General features: G+C 35.7%; 2 protein-coding genes across 3 annotated transcripts in view; both read left to right on the top strand.

The window, feature by feature from the left end:
* LOC117332427 (cytospin-A-like) overlaps window positions 1-10,202 on the top strand; it is a 51,336-nt gene extending 41,134 nt beyond the window's left edge. For both annotated transcript variants that reach the window (XM_033891323.1, XM_033891324.1), the window contains 4 exons: window positions 416-545; window positions 1,056-1,172; window positions 2,071-2,133; window positions 3,486-10,202. In XM_033891323.1, coding sequence (XP_033747214.1) covers window positions 416-545; window positions 1,056-1,172; window positions 2,071-2,133; window positions 3,486-3,587 — 412 coding nt within the window. In that variant the 3' untranslated portion in view covers window positions 3,588-10,202. The remainder of the gene's footprint in view (window positions 1-415; window positions 546-1,055; window positions 1,173-2,070; window positions 2,134-3,485) is intronic.
* Window positions 10,203-14,370: 4,168 nt separating this feature from the next.
* Window positions 14,371-17,772, top strand: LOC117332667. The gene has a single exon (XM_033891661.1). It carries the CDS (start codon window positions 14,415-14,417, stop codon window positions 16,059-16,061), a length of 1,647 nt encoding a protein of 548 aa, XP_033747552.1. The 5' UTR covers window positions 14,371-14,414; the 3' UTR covers window positions 16,062-17,772.
* Window positions 17,773-17,837: the final 65 nt, after the last annotated feature.

Raw genomic sequence — 17,837 nt, forward strand, 5'->3', positions numbered from 1 at the left:
TGAACAGCTTGGAGACAGCTATAGTGATGTGATATATTGGTGGATAAAACTCCAATTTATTATTATAAAAAAAAAATTCTGTTGATTTAAGAGCAAATTTTACATTCAACATTTTTATTCTAAAATGTTTTTTCAGTAATTACTCAAATTGCTATTGGCCGTTTCATGGATGTGATTCTGATATCTGCAATATTAAGATATTGATTATTAATCCAGATTTGTAGTTTCATCACTCATAGCTTCTATTGAATACAATACGTTATAGTGGTAAATAAGATAAAATATAGATGTTTTAAATCTGATCTTTTCTAGAGTTATCTTGGAAAAGTATTGTATGTGATGTCGTCTGAATTGTTCGTTAATTAAACATAGATGTTGTCTACTGTGTGTGAAATGTCTTGTTCTGTCTGGGTAGGCTGGTGGAGAGTGGCGACCGGAAGGAGGTTAGCTCCAAGGATCCGCTCAGCATGTTGTCCAAACAGATGGGAGGCTCCAAGAGGAACGCCCTCCTCAAGTGGTGTCAGCAGAAGACCATCAACTATCCAGTAAGTAGAGCAACTGACCAGTGGTCATTTAGATAATAAATATAGGATCTGAAATGGATACTAATATCTATGAGATTTTATGCAACTAGTCTTAGAAATCATTATTTTTGCATGCCTTCAAAAGTCAAATCAAAGCTTTGAAAAATGTTTCATTCATAAAATTTCACAAAACTTAGAAAACCTACATCTTGACTGTTTTGATTTTAAGATATGGTGGATAAAACCAAACGGAGGCAGCCATTTTGTTGTGCCATCGTTAATTCATTGTGTAACATCATTGTCCACATGATGGCATTACAGTTCGATTTCTAACTGGTGCAGGCAATGAAAAATGCTCCAAGTATATTACGCTAGCAACAAATGCAAAAATATTACATAGACAAAGTCACTGGTATAAAACTGGCTGGTTATACTAAGAAAAGTGTATAACATAATCTAGAATTGTACAAGTCTTAAATGAACTCCATCTCTATCACTGTTACACATTAATTATGTTGGTTTGTTACACAGAAGGTAGACATCACTAACTTCAGTAGTAGCTGGAATGATGGACTGGCGTTCTGTGCCCTGTTACATAGCTACCTCCCCAATAAGGTGCCCTACGCTGATCTGTCCTCCGAAGACAAGGTGAGACATATCTATTTATAGTTGAAATGTCTTATTTTCAGCAAAGAGCCGTTCATCTCATACATTTATCCTGCTTCAATACCAAAAAAAATCTGCCTCATTATTATTATTTGGGAGAAGAATGTGTTGTAATAAGCATCACCAGCAAACCTTTCACCTGTGATATCAATTATATTCAGCCATAAAATTAGAGAACAAGTGAGTAAGTAAGTAAGTATGTATGTGAAGCAAAAACAAAGGACTATCATGAATCATTGTTCCCACATTTTGAAGCAGTTAATATGATATAGATAATGATCGGTTTGAAAAATATAAAATACATGCCCTCATCTGATCTCATACCAATGAAATGATAAAAAAATATTTCTTTCCTCATTGCTTTTATGAAAAATTGGTCCAAGAATCAAGTAATTAATTTCATTTAGCCTTATTTGATAACTGTGAACATAATTGAATCCCCTGCAGTTATTACCAGTATGCAACTATGCATCAAATGACCAATCTTGTGTCTAAACACCAGTACTAAGGGGAGATAATCAGCTATCTGATACTTTTCCTTGGAGAAAAAGGAGTTCTGTATACCGAAATTGCTTAGATGTATGAAATTGAATTAATCAGACTACAATTCTTTATAATTTCGTTGTTGTGGTAACAATTTGAAGTGAAAAAATTAAGAAAAAGAAGAATTCAGAAATCACTGGGCAATATTTGGTTTCTAGGTATCTGAGGCAGGATGTGGTAACTTATTTAAAAAAACAACAAAAAAACAAAAATGCAAATAATTTTACCTGTCAATCGTTTTGTTAGCTATATTTTATCAGTCTAAGGGGAGATAACTTCACAGTTCGATGCTTTGTTGGGATCTTGCCTGTCATGTCAATCTTGTGTTTATTTACAGAGGAGTAACTTCAATTATGCATTTGAAGCTGCCGAGAGTGTTGGGATATCCTCTTCTATTCTGGTAAGATTGCTATTTTGTACACGACTGTTACACAGCACACTTGGCATAGGTGTGTCCGTCCATCTGTCCGTCCATCTGTCCTGACTGGTTTTCATAATTTTAAGTGTCAGTAAATTATTTGTTAAAAAAAAATCTTTCTCAATATACAAGTACTTTATTAGTCCCCTACGAAAGCCATCTTTCTCGAATCTCATATGGAGGTTTCCCTTGGTCCCTTGTTGTGTATAACACATTTTGGGAATGATCAGAAAACAACATGGGCGAGAGGCAGCCATCTTGGATTTCGACAATTGAAGTGTGTTACCGCTAGATCTCAAAAAGTACTGAAGAGATTTTCCTCAAATTTCATAGGTATGTTTTTCGTGGTCCCTATTTGTGCATCTTGCATTTTGGAACCGATCAGAGACAACATGGCAGACAGGTTGCCATCTTGGGTTGACGTTTGTTACCGCTACTAGTCAAATTTCAATTGTAGGTTCCCTTTGATCCCTAGCTTCTATGAAAGTTGGTAGAACGAAAGACCATTAGGGGTATAAACATATATATTGATAAAGAAATTAATTTTGAGTTTTGTGTTTTACAACCTGTGATACTTAGAATTAAGGACCTGGGATGAGATTATGCCATCTCATACTTGAATTTCATATTGGCCAATATGTATTTCATGTATTAATCCCTTTGGCCCATACAGCTCAGATTTCTTGTGTTTTATGTACACTCTCTTGATCCAGGTTTGCAACTTCCCTCCATATGTGAGCACCATTATATGTTCTGCCTATCATGCTGCTATGTGTGACACTGCTAAAAGATCATTCTATTATGTTCTGGAAACATATTTAGTTATTCTATCAATCCTGTAAGAGCTAGTATGAAGCTTTGAAAAATCTTTGGGAATTTGAAAATCTGTAAAATCTCCAAAGGTTTTTACAGGACTCTTGCTGTTCAAATATCTCTGTTCGAAAGCTTATATTGTAATTAAAAATAAGATTTCGTTTATTTATTTATTCATTTATTTTTTTTTTTTTTTTGCAAATGAGTAAAATGTTTTGAGTGTCTTTACTCTAATCCATCAAAGGAATGTGAGACTATAATGAATTTTGATTGACTATCTCCCTACGACAGTGTTGTTATGGTGTTCAGCCTCTTAGCATCTTTAGGAATGAAAATCAACTCTACAGTATGTATCTGTCTTTATCACAGATATTTCTCAATAGATGACAGATTTTTTCCCTACTGTATGTACACTCTATTTACAGATATATCTATCAAATACATACACTTAATCAGTAGAAATTTTCCAAATTCAATGTTTTTTCTCATTTTTCCTCATATTTTTTTTTTCTTTTTTTCAGAATATCAATGATATGGTTGTGATGGAGCGTCCAGACTGGCAAGCGGTTATGGCATATGTGACGTCCATCTACAAGCACTTCGAGGTAGACGCAAAGTCCTGAGGGCCTCACTTTAGGATGTGGATGAGACCCATGCAGGAGTGTGAGTGTAGGGGGATGTGGAATGGAAGATTGGCAGTATATAGCCATCACGTCACTGTATACAAGTGGAGAGTTATTTCTGTCTTATAAATGTATTGCTTTGGTGCTCCTATCACGTTTGTACACATTGTGTGCCTGTCATGTTTAAACGGACAACAGAAACTGTAACGTACATGTGTAACTGGAAGTTAATCATAAGTGTCGATCACCGACGGATGTTTACTGGGCCAGCTGTCCTTGGCGACAAGTTACATGGGTCTTGAGCCGAAGTAGTTCTGTTTTTTGCTTCTCCATTCATATCCAGACATCACAGATTTGGATGCATTTCTTCAAAGGATTTTGTCCGAGAATGACACAAAGTGTGTTTGTTAGCTACGATTTTGTTTGCCTTGTTGATGTGACTGTATTTTGTGATTATATTTTTATCCACAAATCAAAATTTATGACATCAAGAAAAAAGGAGCACGAAATTCGAGCACCAACAGACGCTTTGTGTGGACCAATGTAATGTTGAGACCAAAAGATACAGTTTGAGTACTGTAGCCAAACATTCTGTAAATAATGTTTTCCTCTAAAATGGCATCTTTTGCAAATGTACTACTTATTTTTTGAGAGATTATAATTTTCTGTTTTAGTGCATTAGTTAGAATTCAACACATTTAAGTTGTTAACTTGTTATGTTTGGTTTGAAGAAGCCTGGATGTTGTAAAAAACATGAAAAGTTAATTTTAAATTTAACCCAGGTTGATAACATTTCATATATTTTTTTTTTCTAACTTTTATCAACATTTTCATGTTTTTTTTTCTATTTTTAACTTCTGTTTTTATCGTTAACTAGATCTTCTGTATTTGACACTTGTTAAAACTTGTACAAACAATATAGGTTTTTACTTTTTAGATAGTTTAAAATGCATAATACAATCTACTCATCACATAATGCTCCCTAATTAGAGATTTCTCTCTCTTTCTCTGTGATGCGGGATATCTGTCTCATTTTGTCACTTTACTATGCTACAGCACAAATCTGGCCAGCACACACCTGGCCAGCACATATACCTGGCCAGCACATATACCAGACCAGCACATATACCTGGCCAGCACATATACCTGGCCAGCACATATACCAGATCAGCACATATACCTGGCCAGCACATATACCTGGCCAGCACATATACCTGGCCAGCACATATACCTGGCCAGCACATATACCAGACCAGCACATATACCAGACCAGCACATATACCTGGCCAGCACATATACCTGGCCAGCACATATACCTGGCCAGCACATATACCAGACCAGCACATATACCTGGCCAGCACATATACCTGACCAGCACATATACCTGACCAGCACATATACCTGGCCAGCACATATACCTGACCAGCACATATACCTGGTCAGCACATATACCTGGCCAGCACATACCTGGCCCCATGCATAGCAGTTTCATTGTCACTCCTAACTTATGGGAAATGCTTAATCAAAAATATACATAAAGGAATTTCCTTCAAATGTTCAGCCGATTGGCTGATTTCAGCCTTTTTGAGAATATCAGTGTAATGTAAACTTGTAATTTTTCCCATTGAAAAGATTGAGTAATCTAATTTTCAGCCTTTTTGCCCTTAGTCCATTTTCATCTCTGTTCAGATCAGAAATGTTGCTAAAACAATGGACAGCTAATAGCAGTTTTGCTACACTCTTCTCCAAGATTGCAACATCACCCTTACCTGAGCTAAGGGACATTATATAGTTACTACTTTTCAGAACAAATCATCATCTCTACACATATTGACTCGCATTTTATCCTGTCCATGTATTGCTGTGCCGCTTTAGTATTGGTTCTGGCCTCTGGAAACAAGAAACACTACTACGCCATGTAGGATATATCAGCAGCTGTTCTTAGATAATTTACATCACTTTTAACTTACATAAAAACTCAACTTATAGATGTGCTTGGTTATATTATATCACAATTTCTGACCATAAAGCCTAACTCATAATCATATCACTTTTCTTTGAAAGAAAATCTGTATTTACGTATACATATTCACACACCGCACCTGGTATTAAGCCCTACTTGTTAACATGTTACTACATTTGTAGATAATAGACAAATTCTCCTTCTGTTTAGATTAAGGTCCGACAATTTGGAGGAAAATTGTGCCAGAATATATAGATATATAGATCCATTCTATAAAATACAATTCTGAACTTAGCTCATAATGCATTACTGCATCATTCATGCATGTATTGCTTATAATTCAAATCTTTGCCTGCTACGTTTAATAATCTTCTGTCTAGAATAACCTCTTGTATCATTCTATGAGCATGATCGAGTGAACAAAATAATCTGAAATCTGCTCCAAACCAGTTAAACCATTCACATATTACTATACATAACCAGAAATACAAGATCCTGTTTTAAATTACTTTTTCGTTGTTACTTTACTTAAATCTGTAGACTGTAGTATTTATTTCTTTAGAAAAAAAAGTCCCTCTTTGTTATTTACAGTTTATGTAATTTTCAGAATGAATGTATTATATATATATGCCAAAGTTCTTCTTTGTTTTGTGTAAATAAATTGTGAATACATGTTGCAGTATTATCTACTATAGTTTAATTACCCAGAATAGCACCAGTACTAACCTGCACATTCTTGGTTTGTGTACAAACTACCATATTTATCTGCATATAAGCCCCTGCCTAGAAATAAGACTCCTTCTTTTTGCAGAATCGTCAATTTGGAAATAGAAAGCTAAAAGTGGTTCAAAAATAAGCACTCCTGAAAACTCTATACTTAAGTTTTAAACTTTGGGAAGAGGCTCAACTGGGATGAATATGGTACTAAATCTTTACACTTTTGGAGGGGGCTGATCTTAGGATAAATATGCTACTAAACTTTTACTCTTCGGGAGCTCGAGGGGGTTTAACTAGGGATAAATATGGTACTAAACTTTTACACTTTGGGAGGGGGCTTATTAACTTAGGGTTTGATTCCTTATCAGACGTGAAAAGCTATGGGGTGAATTGCCCTACCACCTGGGTTTTTTCTCCAGGTACTCTGGTTTCCTTCCACAGTAAGAAAGACCCCTTGCATGTTCCATTAGGTCAACAAATATGATTAATATAAGTTGATCAAACTTTTTCGTAAATTGCTGTAAAATAAAGTTTCCATTTGTCTTTTCCCCTTGATCTTATTGTAGGATAAATAAAAGAAATTATGGTAATTGACTTGTCAACTCAAAACATTATTAGAAAAGCAAACTAACTTCTTATTCATGTGAATGTTTTTAATGTCAAAGCCTGTTTGGATCTTTTCATAATACTTTTGAGGGAAATTAGAGACCGATAATGTGGCTTTAACAGAAAAATCTCACAAATGGTCCAAGACTGGTGGTAAAGGTCAGATTTAAACACAAACCTTGTTTTGCAAAATTGTTGTTCCCATCATTGGACAAAACATTTAATTAGAACCAGTTTTTGTTGCTTTGAATAAAATATTGAAATGTATAAGCATTCATATACATATTTTAGTGCCTGTGATCGTAACAAATATTTACTTATATTCTCTAAGACTATCGATACCATTGGAATGTATTGGTAATTTACCAGAAAAAAATCATATCACAAACGTCAGATAATCAAATCAATGTTTTATCACTACGCTAGCTATATCTGTTTTATCTTTCGCATCCAAAATCTAATAAAAAAGATATGTTCTTAGATTCAATAATAAACAACATAAGGAAGTCTTTTATTAACCTGGGTATGTAGTTTGAATAAAAAACAAACAATTTTAACCATTTTTTGAAGTAACCGATCATCATACAAACGGATGTTACTCAATTATATCCATGATGATTTGTTATACCCAGTTTTGACAAAGGTCTCAATTGTCTGCTTTTTAATAATACAGTAGTTATAGGGTTTTGCATAATAATAACAATAATTGTTCATATTATTGTTTCAGATTCTGTTAATAATTATACCAACTCAATGTCGTTTTATATGACATCTACCAGTGTTTTAATAATGGCTTCAATAACTTTTAATCATTTTAAAACTACTTCAAACAGAACATATTGTACATATTTTATATAGTGCAATTATCATTATGCTTTCTTCAATTGGGAAGATTACCTTTCCACCTCTAACAATATATACATACAGCTTATGAACATGTCCAACTTGTAACTATATATACTGTGTTTGACATAATAAGTGCGCCCCCCCCCCCCCCCCCCCCCCCTTTTTTTTTTCTGAGAAGGATTATGGGTATACTTGCATCAAGGCAAACTAGTGTTTTGCTTTCCTCACTGAACTGCTTTTGTAATCTTTTGTCAAAATGATGTTTCTTAAAACCTGGATTCACATGTAAGATTTGTGTATTTGCAACCCATTCGTGATTTTGTAAAAGCAGTGTGCTTACTATGTCAAATACGGTAGTTGGAGAAAAAGCATTAGTTTGAGAAAGACATTATTTCACATAAGCTTCCCCAGAACTATGCTGTCTGTAATATGTATTGTACACTGTGTTTTATGCATTTGTGATATTCCAGTAAAATATATATCCAACCAAAGTTATCTAGAAATAAAGAAACTTCTATGCATGCTTGGTGCTGGAGAAAAAGTAAACCTTATCGTCAAGTAATGTTTGAATCAAATCTCTTTTCTGGGTGGTCACCGTTTCTCGAAATCTAGAGTCCTCCTCCCTTTGGGTAGATATTTTACTGGAATAGCCTTACAGGATTTTACCTGACCTGCTCATTACGTAAACAATTTGTGTCAATGTTTATAGGGAGAAAGATATATCCAGCTTGCTCAACATTTATTTTTAACTGGAGGAAGTGAGACATGAAAATAGGAAGAGAGATTTAAGATCAACAAATGAGAGTTCATGAGTGAGAGACAAAATGTACTCTAGATCACCTTTTTTTTGTGTTCAAATATTTTCAAGATTTTTCTGCAAACGAGGGGGCCAAGATGATTTTCTAACAAAATGGAGAAATAGTATTGGTGAATATATTATCAGACATATGGGATATCAAAAATCTGGCTGACTAACAAGGCTAAAAAGGATAAAGATATTGGATAAAGTATTTTATCCTAATCTTCTCAAAAATAAGTTCAAAATGATATATTTAATAATGTTCATTTGAAAAAAAACCCATCTTTAGATCAAATTCATTACTGTGATTGATTCACAACCACTCTGGACCTTGTTATCTTGAACATGAATTATCACATATCCAGAAATCATAAGCAATGTATAATCCTAAAAAATTGAACACACAACTTAATTATTATTGAGTCTATATTATTAAAATTGATACAGTCCCATTTCTAGCAATCAGGAGAGCTCGAGATAACAAGGTCCAAATGAAATTGAAATTGAAATTGTAATTGAAATTGAAATTGTAATTCTAATTCACTGTAAAGTATTTACAAATTTATTTATAGCTTATATGCAGCCTTTATACACTGTAAACATTTGATGTATGTTCAGGAGAGGGCCTCGATAAGTCTGAGAACTTGTGCCCAAATCCTATTTGTCACTATAATTATGAACCATTTAAAGGCAAATAAATATGTTTAAACCAACCACTCTGGTACAAAGCCCAGCCCCAAAAATGATAAAAATAGTTCCTAAATGACGTAAAAATAGTTCCTAAATGACGTCATAGTAGGGCAATTGTATTGTAGTCAATCTTAATCCTTAGTGCATTGGATTCGCCTCAAAGCGATTCTGTGACATTTGTCAAAATGGTGTTTAAATCATGCCCTGTAATCTAGACAGCATCAATGTGCTCATATATGCAGCCAATATCAACATTGGGGTATTGAACCGGAGACCGCAAAGTCAAGTGTGAATATTTCAAAATAAGGTGATTTACGGTATACAAGGTGTGAGATAGAGATGTTTTGAGTTGGTTAAGGTGAGTTGAGATGGAAAGTGAAAGAAAAGGTTTTAAATAACGCGCATTTACATGTATATGTAATTTAAGTGATAAACACGATATGTTGAACATATTCACACAAACCTCTCTCAACCCAGACCAAAAGTGTATGGTGACCTTGAACGATTTTGCTGTCAGATGTGCAATTGACAAGAGCTTAACAATTGTTTTGACCTTTGAAGAACTAATTAATTTCTATTTCTGGTTCATTGTGATGATAATTTCACATTTTGAAGATTCGTAGTCCTTTATGGTGGTGTATATTTTCAAATGATCAGCAGTTGTTTTATGCTGCACTGAACTTAGTTCATTTTTGTTTTAGTGTGAATTTTAAGTCATCATTTAATTAGTGCAATGGTTAATTTGTGTGCCAACAGGTCCCTTAAGTAATCTTAATTTCAAAATAGCAAAAGGCCTTTTGTGCAACATGAGAAATGAAATTACTATATGTTTATATAAAGTATTTATCATATATACCTGGTAGTCGAGGGTCAGATATGTACCTGGCACAGGTGGAAATGATAATCAGCAATGTTATCAAACTCTCTAGTCAATGTATAGTTTGTAATCACTCAAGTCCTAACAAAACTCAATAAACTAATTAATACACTCAGACTTGATGTCTTGGTTATTCGTATCTAGGACTGATCAGATGACCTTACAGCCACTGTGTTTTGTTTGTTGTCATGCAGCCTGCATGGACGCTTCGCCACTTTGACCCGGGCCCCTTAAGTACGGAAAGGATTTTAGCCCAATTTTCCAAGACTATTTCCTGATGGAAGGAGATCCGAGGTAATAAATGATGACCCTACTCCACTAAGTGATGAGGTTACCTTGTCCAAGAAGGGATACATTTCATATTAATAACAAGGAGGGATCTTGGAGCCGACCATCAGATGATCTTAATTGAATCTCTGCAAGACTGATATTTTCTCTACTTTATTTTTAGCTCACCTGTCTAAAGGTGAATTAAAAATGAGACGAAGAAATTAATTAAATGTATATCATGCTGGGGTAAAGAGCTACCAACTTTTTCAAACTTGTTCAAATGAATGACTTTGACTTGCATTCAAGGTCACTGGGTCAAAAAGGCTAAAATCTTTTAACAACTTCTCAATAACCAAGAGACCCGGGGAGTTGATATCATGCTTGTAGCCTGCTGAGTAAAGAGCTACAAATTTTGTCCAAATGAACAACCTTGACCTACATTCAAAGTCACAGAGATCGGAAAGGCTACAATTTCTGTCACAGATTGGTCGTCAAGTTGTTTAATTGTTGATATATTTTGACAGGTAGTGTTGAGACAGGAAACTGGTTTACCTATAGAAACACAGTAGTAAAATCTCTTTACATGAGATAAAAACATTTCGGTTAGAAATTCAGTACTGTATATTTAGTCAAAGAAAACAGAACAGAAAAGCATATTCAGGATGACCTACATATTCGCTAACCAAGGGTTACTCTAGCTAAGCTCGGAGATGGATGACTTACAGCCATCGTTTTTCGTCGTGCGTAAGACTTTTGTTTCAGAACGCTACTCCTCCTTAACTCTTGGGTGGATTACTTCCAAATTTGGTTTGAAACATCATTGGTGGAAGGCCATCTTATTTTATATAAATGAGACTGGTCTGACCCATGGGGCTGGAGGGGCAGGGCCCCAAAAGGGGAACTTTGGTGAATTCTTGCTTAAAAACCCCACTCCATCTTAACCCTTGGGTGGATTACAACCAAATTTAATGTGAAACATTGTTGGAGGAGGGTTGATTGGTGGGGCACCAAAAGGGGACCTTTGCTGTGATTTAATTTGCTTTAAAAAGCTTCTTCTATACTGTTCAGTGGATTACAATCAAATTACAACCAAATTTTGTGTGAAACATAAAGGGATTGCAATCGTGATTTATATATAATGAGGCTGGTGTGACCCCTGGGGTCAGAGGAGTGAGGCTTCCAAAGAAGAACTTAGGTTAAATATTGCTTTAAAACGCTACTACTTCTTAATGCCTTTATTGATTACAACCATTTTTAGTATGAAACATCATTGAAATAAATGAGGCTGGTCCAATCCATGGGGACAAAGGAGCTTGACCCCAAAATGGGAACTTGGCTGAAATTTTGTATTAAGATTTTGTTCTTCCTTTAAGCCAAAATGGATAAAAACCAAACTTGATCTGAAACATAACTGGCTGCGTTTGTTATAATGATGCTTGATTGTGGGGTGTGTCCCTGCTGTAAATGTTTGTCAGATGACCATTAAGGCCCATGGGCCTCTTGCATTCAGATACGCACTGCACACATGATAATACATATTCAGTACATTTGTACGCATATTTTGATTTTCAGTAACCTATGACATTGTAAGTGTTGAAGCTGTTTCCATAGATGTTTACATGTACGCTACGCTTCAAAATTACGTTGATAGTAAAATAGTACACAATGCATGGGTAACAAACTATACCAAAGTCGTTTAGTATGAAAACAGAAACATGGTTTCTCTTGCCACGATCGGTGTCGGCCATGTTGGCAGTGGTTTTGCATTGGTACAGTGTTATTATAATTGCTTTTTGTCCGTCGTCGTTTATAGTACATCGTCCGTGAAACATTTACATTTTCAACTTCTCAATAACCAATTAAGATGTCTAGGGTTATGATATATTGCCAGTAGATTGTAGATTAGTAAAGATAAACAATATATTCAAATGGATGACCTTGACCTACCTAAATGTTGGATGAAAGGCAAGCAAGTTTGTTCTAATGAATTACCATGACCTTTCAATGTCAGTGGGTCAAATGTTTTAAGTTTTTAAACAACTTATCAATAACCAAGATGCCTAAGGGCATGGTATTGGACCAGCAGCATACTGGTATGAAAGCTGCAAATTTTGTTCAAATGAATTAACTTGACCTACTTTCAAGGTCACACAGATTAAACGTATGTATTAGAATAATTAAACAACTTCTTCTCAATACCCAAAAGACCCAGAGTTATGATATTAAACCAGTAGCATACAGGGATGAATGGCTAACACGTTTGTTCAAATTAATGACCATGATCGACTTTTTAAGTCACAGAGGTCAAATGTGTTAAAACCTTAAAAAACCTTATCAATACCATAAGGCCAAAGTTCAGGTTTTTGGGCAAGTATCATGCTGTGACAAAAAAGACTACAAATTTTGCTCAAAGGAATGACTTTGACCTACTTTCATAGTCACGTGAGTCAAATGTGTTCAAATGATTAAAGAACTTCTTTTCAATACTCAAACAGCCCAGGGTCATGATATTGGACAAATAGCATACAGAACAGAAAGGCTACCAAGTTTGTTCAAATTAATGAACTTGATTGACTTATTAAGTCACAAGGGTCAAATGTGTTAGAATCTTAAAACAGACTTTTCCAATACCCTAGAAACTCTGGGAACAGGGATACTAGGAAAAGGGCAGCTAAACTTGTTTAAATGACCTTGACCTACTTTTGAAGTCAAATGTAAAAATCTAAAATGATTTTTCTCAATATACAAAAGGCCAGTGCCATTATATTGGGCACAGTAGCATGCTGGGATGAAGGGCTACCACGTTTGTCCAAATTAAAGAACCAAGGTCACAAGAGTCACATGTGTTAAATCTAGGATGAAAAGCAAAACACCATCTACCAGTGAATATATATCAGAATTCAGGTGACATTTAAGGCCCATGGTAAATCTACAGAAATTATCACTCTCCCCCATTTTGTGTATATGTAACCTTAACTAGTCGTTAGCAGTGACATCGGCTATTGCGGATTGCTGCTACAAAAGTAACTCATTCAACTACAAGAAGCAAGAAACCTTGTTGTAGCCCATTAGCCTCGTCATAAACCTGTATGGGAGTGAGACATAACCTACAACGTTCTAAAGGATATAGTTGATTGTTTTGTAGCAGGCCGGGTTTTAATTGTAAATACTGTACATAGTTGTACCAGTGTAACAGTTTTCGTATAGTGGATACGTTTTCTCGGGTCCTATGACTGAGTTCCGTGTGTGCTATACAACGCTATATACACCGGTATTTATCTCCAGCATGACATTGCAAAAGACAATCAACAAAGAGATATATTTAACCCAAGATATTTATTTACACAACAGGAATTTAAACAGAACATTCAACAATACAAGGCCTACAAATACAATCACAAGTAACTCGCATACTGCACTCTAACCCCTCCCCCCCTCCCCCGACTAGGGCTACAGGTATTTCCCTACCTGGTAAACAGCGTTTTAATAAAACATGTAAAACATATATTTATAGACTTTTTGTCTGTAGTTATTTGAGTATCGTTATATCTTGAAACCATTTAACTCACTTTGCCCTTTTGTCGTGGTGCGGCGACAGTCGTCCGGTCGGTTGGCCGGTGGGACGCTGAAAATGGACCTTCATTGAAAATTCACCCCGGGTGACTTCAACGTTGAATATTGACCCTGAATGCCGTTGAAAATTGAACAATCAACAAATTCTTAACTCCGGCTGTGAAATATGGACCCCGTTGAAAACTGACCCTATTACAGATGGTTTACTATTTTATATCTAAACCTTTTGAGGTTTGGCAAATAACAAAAATGTAAATATCCGCTAATAAACGTAAAAATATTACGATGTGAACCTCGAAATCTTATATTATAGGACTCAACACTTTACCTGACAAACAAGTCATTTAATGTCCTTGATACAGGTGCGCATAATCCGCACCTTACCCATGTGACTTCAGTCATACCGAACAAGGAAGTTTAATTTAGATTGTAAATGGTGACGTGTCGTTCACAGTTTGTGTTATTTACGCTTCCTTAGAAGCTGAGATGGCGAGTAAACTGTCTATTCGTAAGGCACAGGTACACGTGCCGGACACGTGTGCGTGGTGTGATAGTGTACAAGACGTAAACTGGTACTGTAATGACTGTCAGGAGGCTTTGTGTGACAAATGTAAGGAGACCCATCAGCGCGCGAGGAGGACCAGGAATGACGAAGTTGTACCGATAAAACAGGCGAACAAACAAGCCGAGGTGGTACCACCAGAGGTATGTAAGAAACACCCCGGTAAAACATGCGATCTGTTCTGTACAGAGTGTAACGTCGCCATTTGTTCAATGTGTTTTACACAGAAACATAAACAGCACGCATTCAAACATTTTGAAGACGAAATTAACACCCAGAAACATTACATGCGTGAGCAGTTGGAAACATTAAAATTCAAGTTAGATCAGTTCAATGAGAAGTTATCAAACCGTCGGAAAGAGAGCACAGCATTCAAAGAAAGTGTCAATATTATCTGTAAAGATGTGAAAGAGCGGGGAACAAAGCTGAAGGCAGAAATAGATTCTATAGTGGACAATGTCCTTGCTGAATTATCATCACTGGTTGCTGAAGAAGACAAACTCCTTAAACAGGATTGTGAACATGATGATAAAAGTGTTAAACAAATAAAGCAGCTGATCGAAGAAGTGGAGCAGCAGTCGGAAAATCCATCAAGTGGAACTTTGTTTGAGCTGACGAGGAGACTGAGGACCACCATACCACTTTATGACGTTACTGGTACGAGTACACATCTATACCTACCAAGTTTTGAAACCGGACAAATTGATATAGAACAGTTGACAAAAATGATCGGATTTGTTAAGGCCGGGAGTAGGAATGATTCAACGCCCATGTATGAGAAGAAGGATATCAATAATCAACATGTCCGAAAACTTACTTCATTCCAAACCCCTCAAAACAAATCCATACTATCCATATGTCTAATAGACGACACCTATGCATGGATATCAAGGTTTGAGTGTCTGGACCTACTCCGAGTCAATAAAAAGGGAAACGTAACGGAGACTGTGAAGCTTGATGTTGCACCTTGGAGTTTGGCTTTGGCCGAATCTGGACTACTGATGACACAACGTGATCATTCAGCATTGATACACAAACTGTCGGAAGACAGACGAGTGACGACCTTTGCCGACATCAGTCCATTAAAGGCCCATAGTATCGGTGTTCGTGACACAGACGAAGTGTTCGTTAGTACTGACACTGCAACAATACTGGTACTGAACATGTCTGGGGAGAAGGTTAGACAACTCTCGTATGGACAGGACTGGTGTCGTGTATTATGTTTGACTGGAGGAAATGTCGCTGTTAGCACTGGAGACGGTTTCTGTCAAGACCTGAATATCATCGACAAATCAGGTCAGATCATACACACGTGGAGTGGAGAACTGGACAATGGTCAGACGCTATCCGGAACGATTCAGAATAGTATAGCATGTGATAAATATGACAGGGTATTTGTACCAGACTTAGATACTAACCAGGTATACGTCATCTCACGGAATGAGGAAAAAGCAAACTGTATCCTGGACGAGAAACACGGAGTACGACATTCAGTGGCAGTAGGTGTAGACAGGTGTGGACATGTTTGGATCGGCTGTAGTGATGGTACAGTGCATGTTATGCAACTCTAATCAACCAGGATATACAGCTGTAGATAAACTATAGATGGTGGGATACTTCAATTCATATTCCTTACAATGACAGTTTAACTCTTTTTGAAGTAGTCGTCGATTGTTGCGACTGTTAGGTTTTATACTTGTACATAAACACCACTTCATTTTACCTTTTCTTATATCGATTGCTTTACCTCCTCATATAGCCTGTCCCGTTTTTCTTGTTTTATGATTGTCGATATAAGCCACAAGAACCTGAAAGCAAGTTATTTAGATGTTCTGTTTTTTAATCAAATGTGGAAATACATTTATGGATGAAATGACGGCCGGCATATGTTTTAATCGCTTGACTTTTAAAGTAGAACCTGTCTGTCCTTATCATAGCCTAACTCATCCGACCAATAAGTGTCTAGTTTACATCTTGCTCGTGTCTGATTCACTCAGAGAGGAATATATGAAGTAATCACGTGAAGTACCGAGTCAAATGTTTCTATGTCAAAACCAACAGTAGATGTATTGTGTCAGTAACACCGGCTTGATGTTAAATGTTTTGTATTTTGCTTTTGCTCACTTTGATACCCCCATCCTATTTCTTCACCTCCATCCGTATGATTATGCTAGAAACTATTTTATCAAACATATTCATTTACTGTGCATTGTCACTATGTAATATTTTCAAACAAAATAGAAAGTTATCATAATTTCTATACATAATTCCCATTGGTATAGTGATATTTAGAACAAAGTTTGTAACGTTACTAAAAGACGTTTTTTTGCTTGTCGTCACTATATAAATTGTATCATGTCACGAAAATTCTTACTACCAGACTAAAAAAAAGTTAAGTTATGTTGTATAAAAAGATCGTCAAAATGGAATACATCAAAATGTTGATTTTCAATGGATGGTTTTGTGGTTTTTTTCACGAACTTTATTATAAAGCAACCTCCGCTAAACTGGAATATATTAGTGCAGTGATAAATTAACTCGCCCATAATACTTATAATGAAAACAATCTACACGAAATATTCTTAGCACAATATTAATTAAGAAGGAGAGTTCCAGCGCTAAAATCCCTAAACTTACGCTAAAATATGTACGTTGACATCATGTGTTTAAAGTGTCGGTATTAAAGTCGAACAAGAATCAACAATATACATATTTAAGTAATGATGTCAAATTTTCAGGAAAAGGATTCGGAGGTTAATCCGTGATTTGTGGATATTTTGTTGTAGATATCGCTATTGTATACGGATATTGTGTTATATATATTGATAGTATATACAATTGTGATGATAGATAAACATTCTTACAAGTATATATAACACGTGATTGTGGATATTGTGTAATTGTCTTATACGGATATTGTATAGATTTCCTATATGTACGCTAAGCGTACTTCAAGCTTCATGGTTTATTTTTGATAGGATGTCAATTAATGAAATCTGAAGATAGGAATGTTAAGCGAGAAGTTGTCACGTGTTCGTATGTATTGTGTCTTATAGTGTTTCGTGAGAGTGTGAGATCCTCGTAACTACGGTAACAGGCTATGGCTAATCAAGGTCGAAGGTCAGTCTTGTTTTTTGTTGGATCGCTAGCTTTAGAGATACTGGTTTATAATTAAGCTTGCAGGAAAGTATATGAGAGGGACATCCTGTTGATGTTTGTGACATACGCGTGGTATTGACGAGAGAGAACGCTGTGTTGTGAATAAAGGGTCATCACTGTAAACCAAGTTTTACTTTTTATATTTTTTCATATTACTGGGTTTATCTTTAGAAAATATAACCTTATGA

This window comes from Pecten maximus, chromosome 8 (assembly GCF_902652985.1).
Source record: "Pecten maximus chromosome 8, xPecMax1.1, whole genome shotgun sequence".
Classification (NCBI taxonomy): Eukaryota; Metazoa; Mollusca; class Bivalvia; order Pectinida; family Pectinidae; genus Pecten; species Pecten maximus.

Bases quoted from the DNA above. Each gene is read 5' to 3' on its own strand.
- LOC117332667 (XM_033891661.1), top strand. From the start codon at position 14,415: ATGGCGAGTAAACTGTCTATTCGTAAGGCACAGGTACACGTGCCGGAC.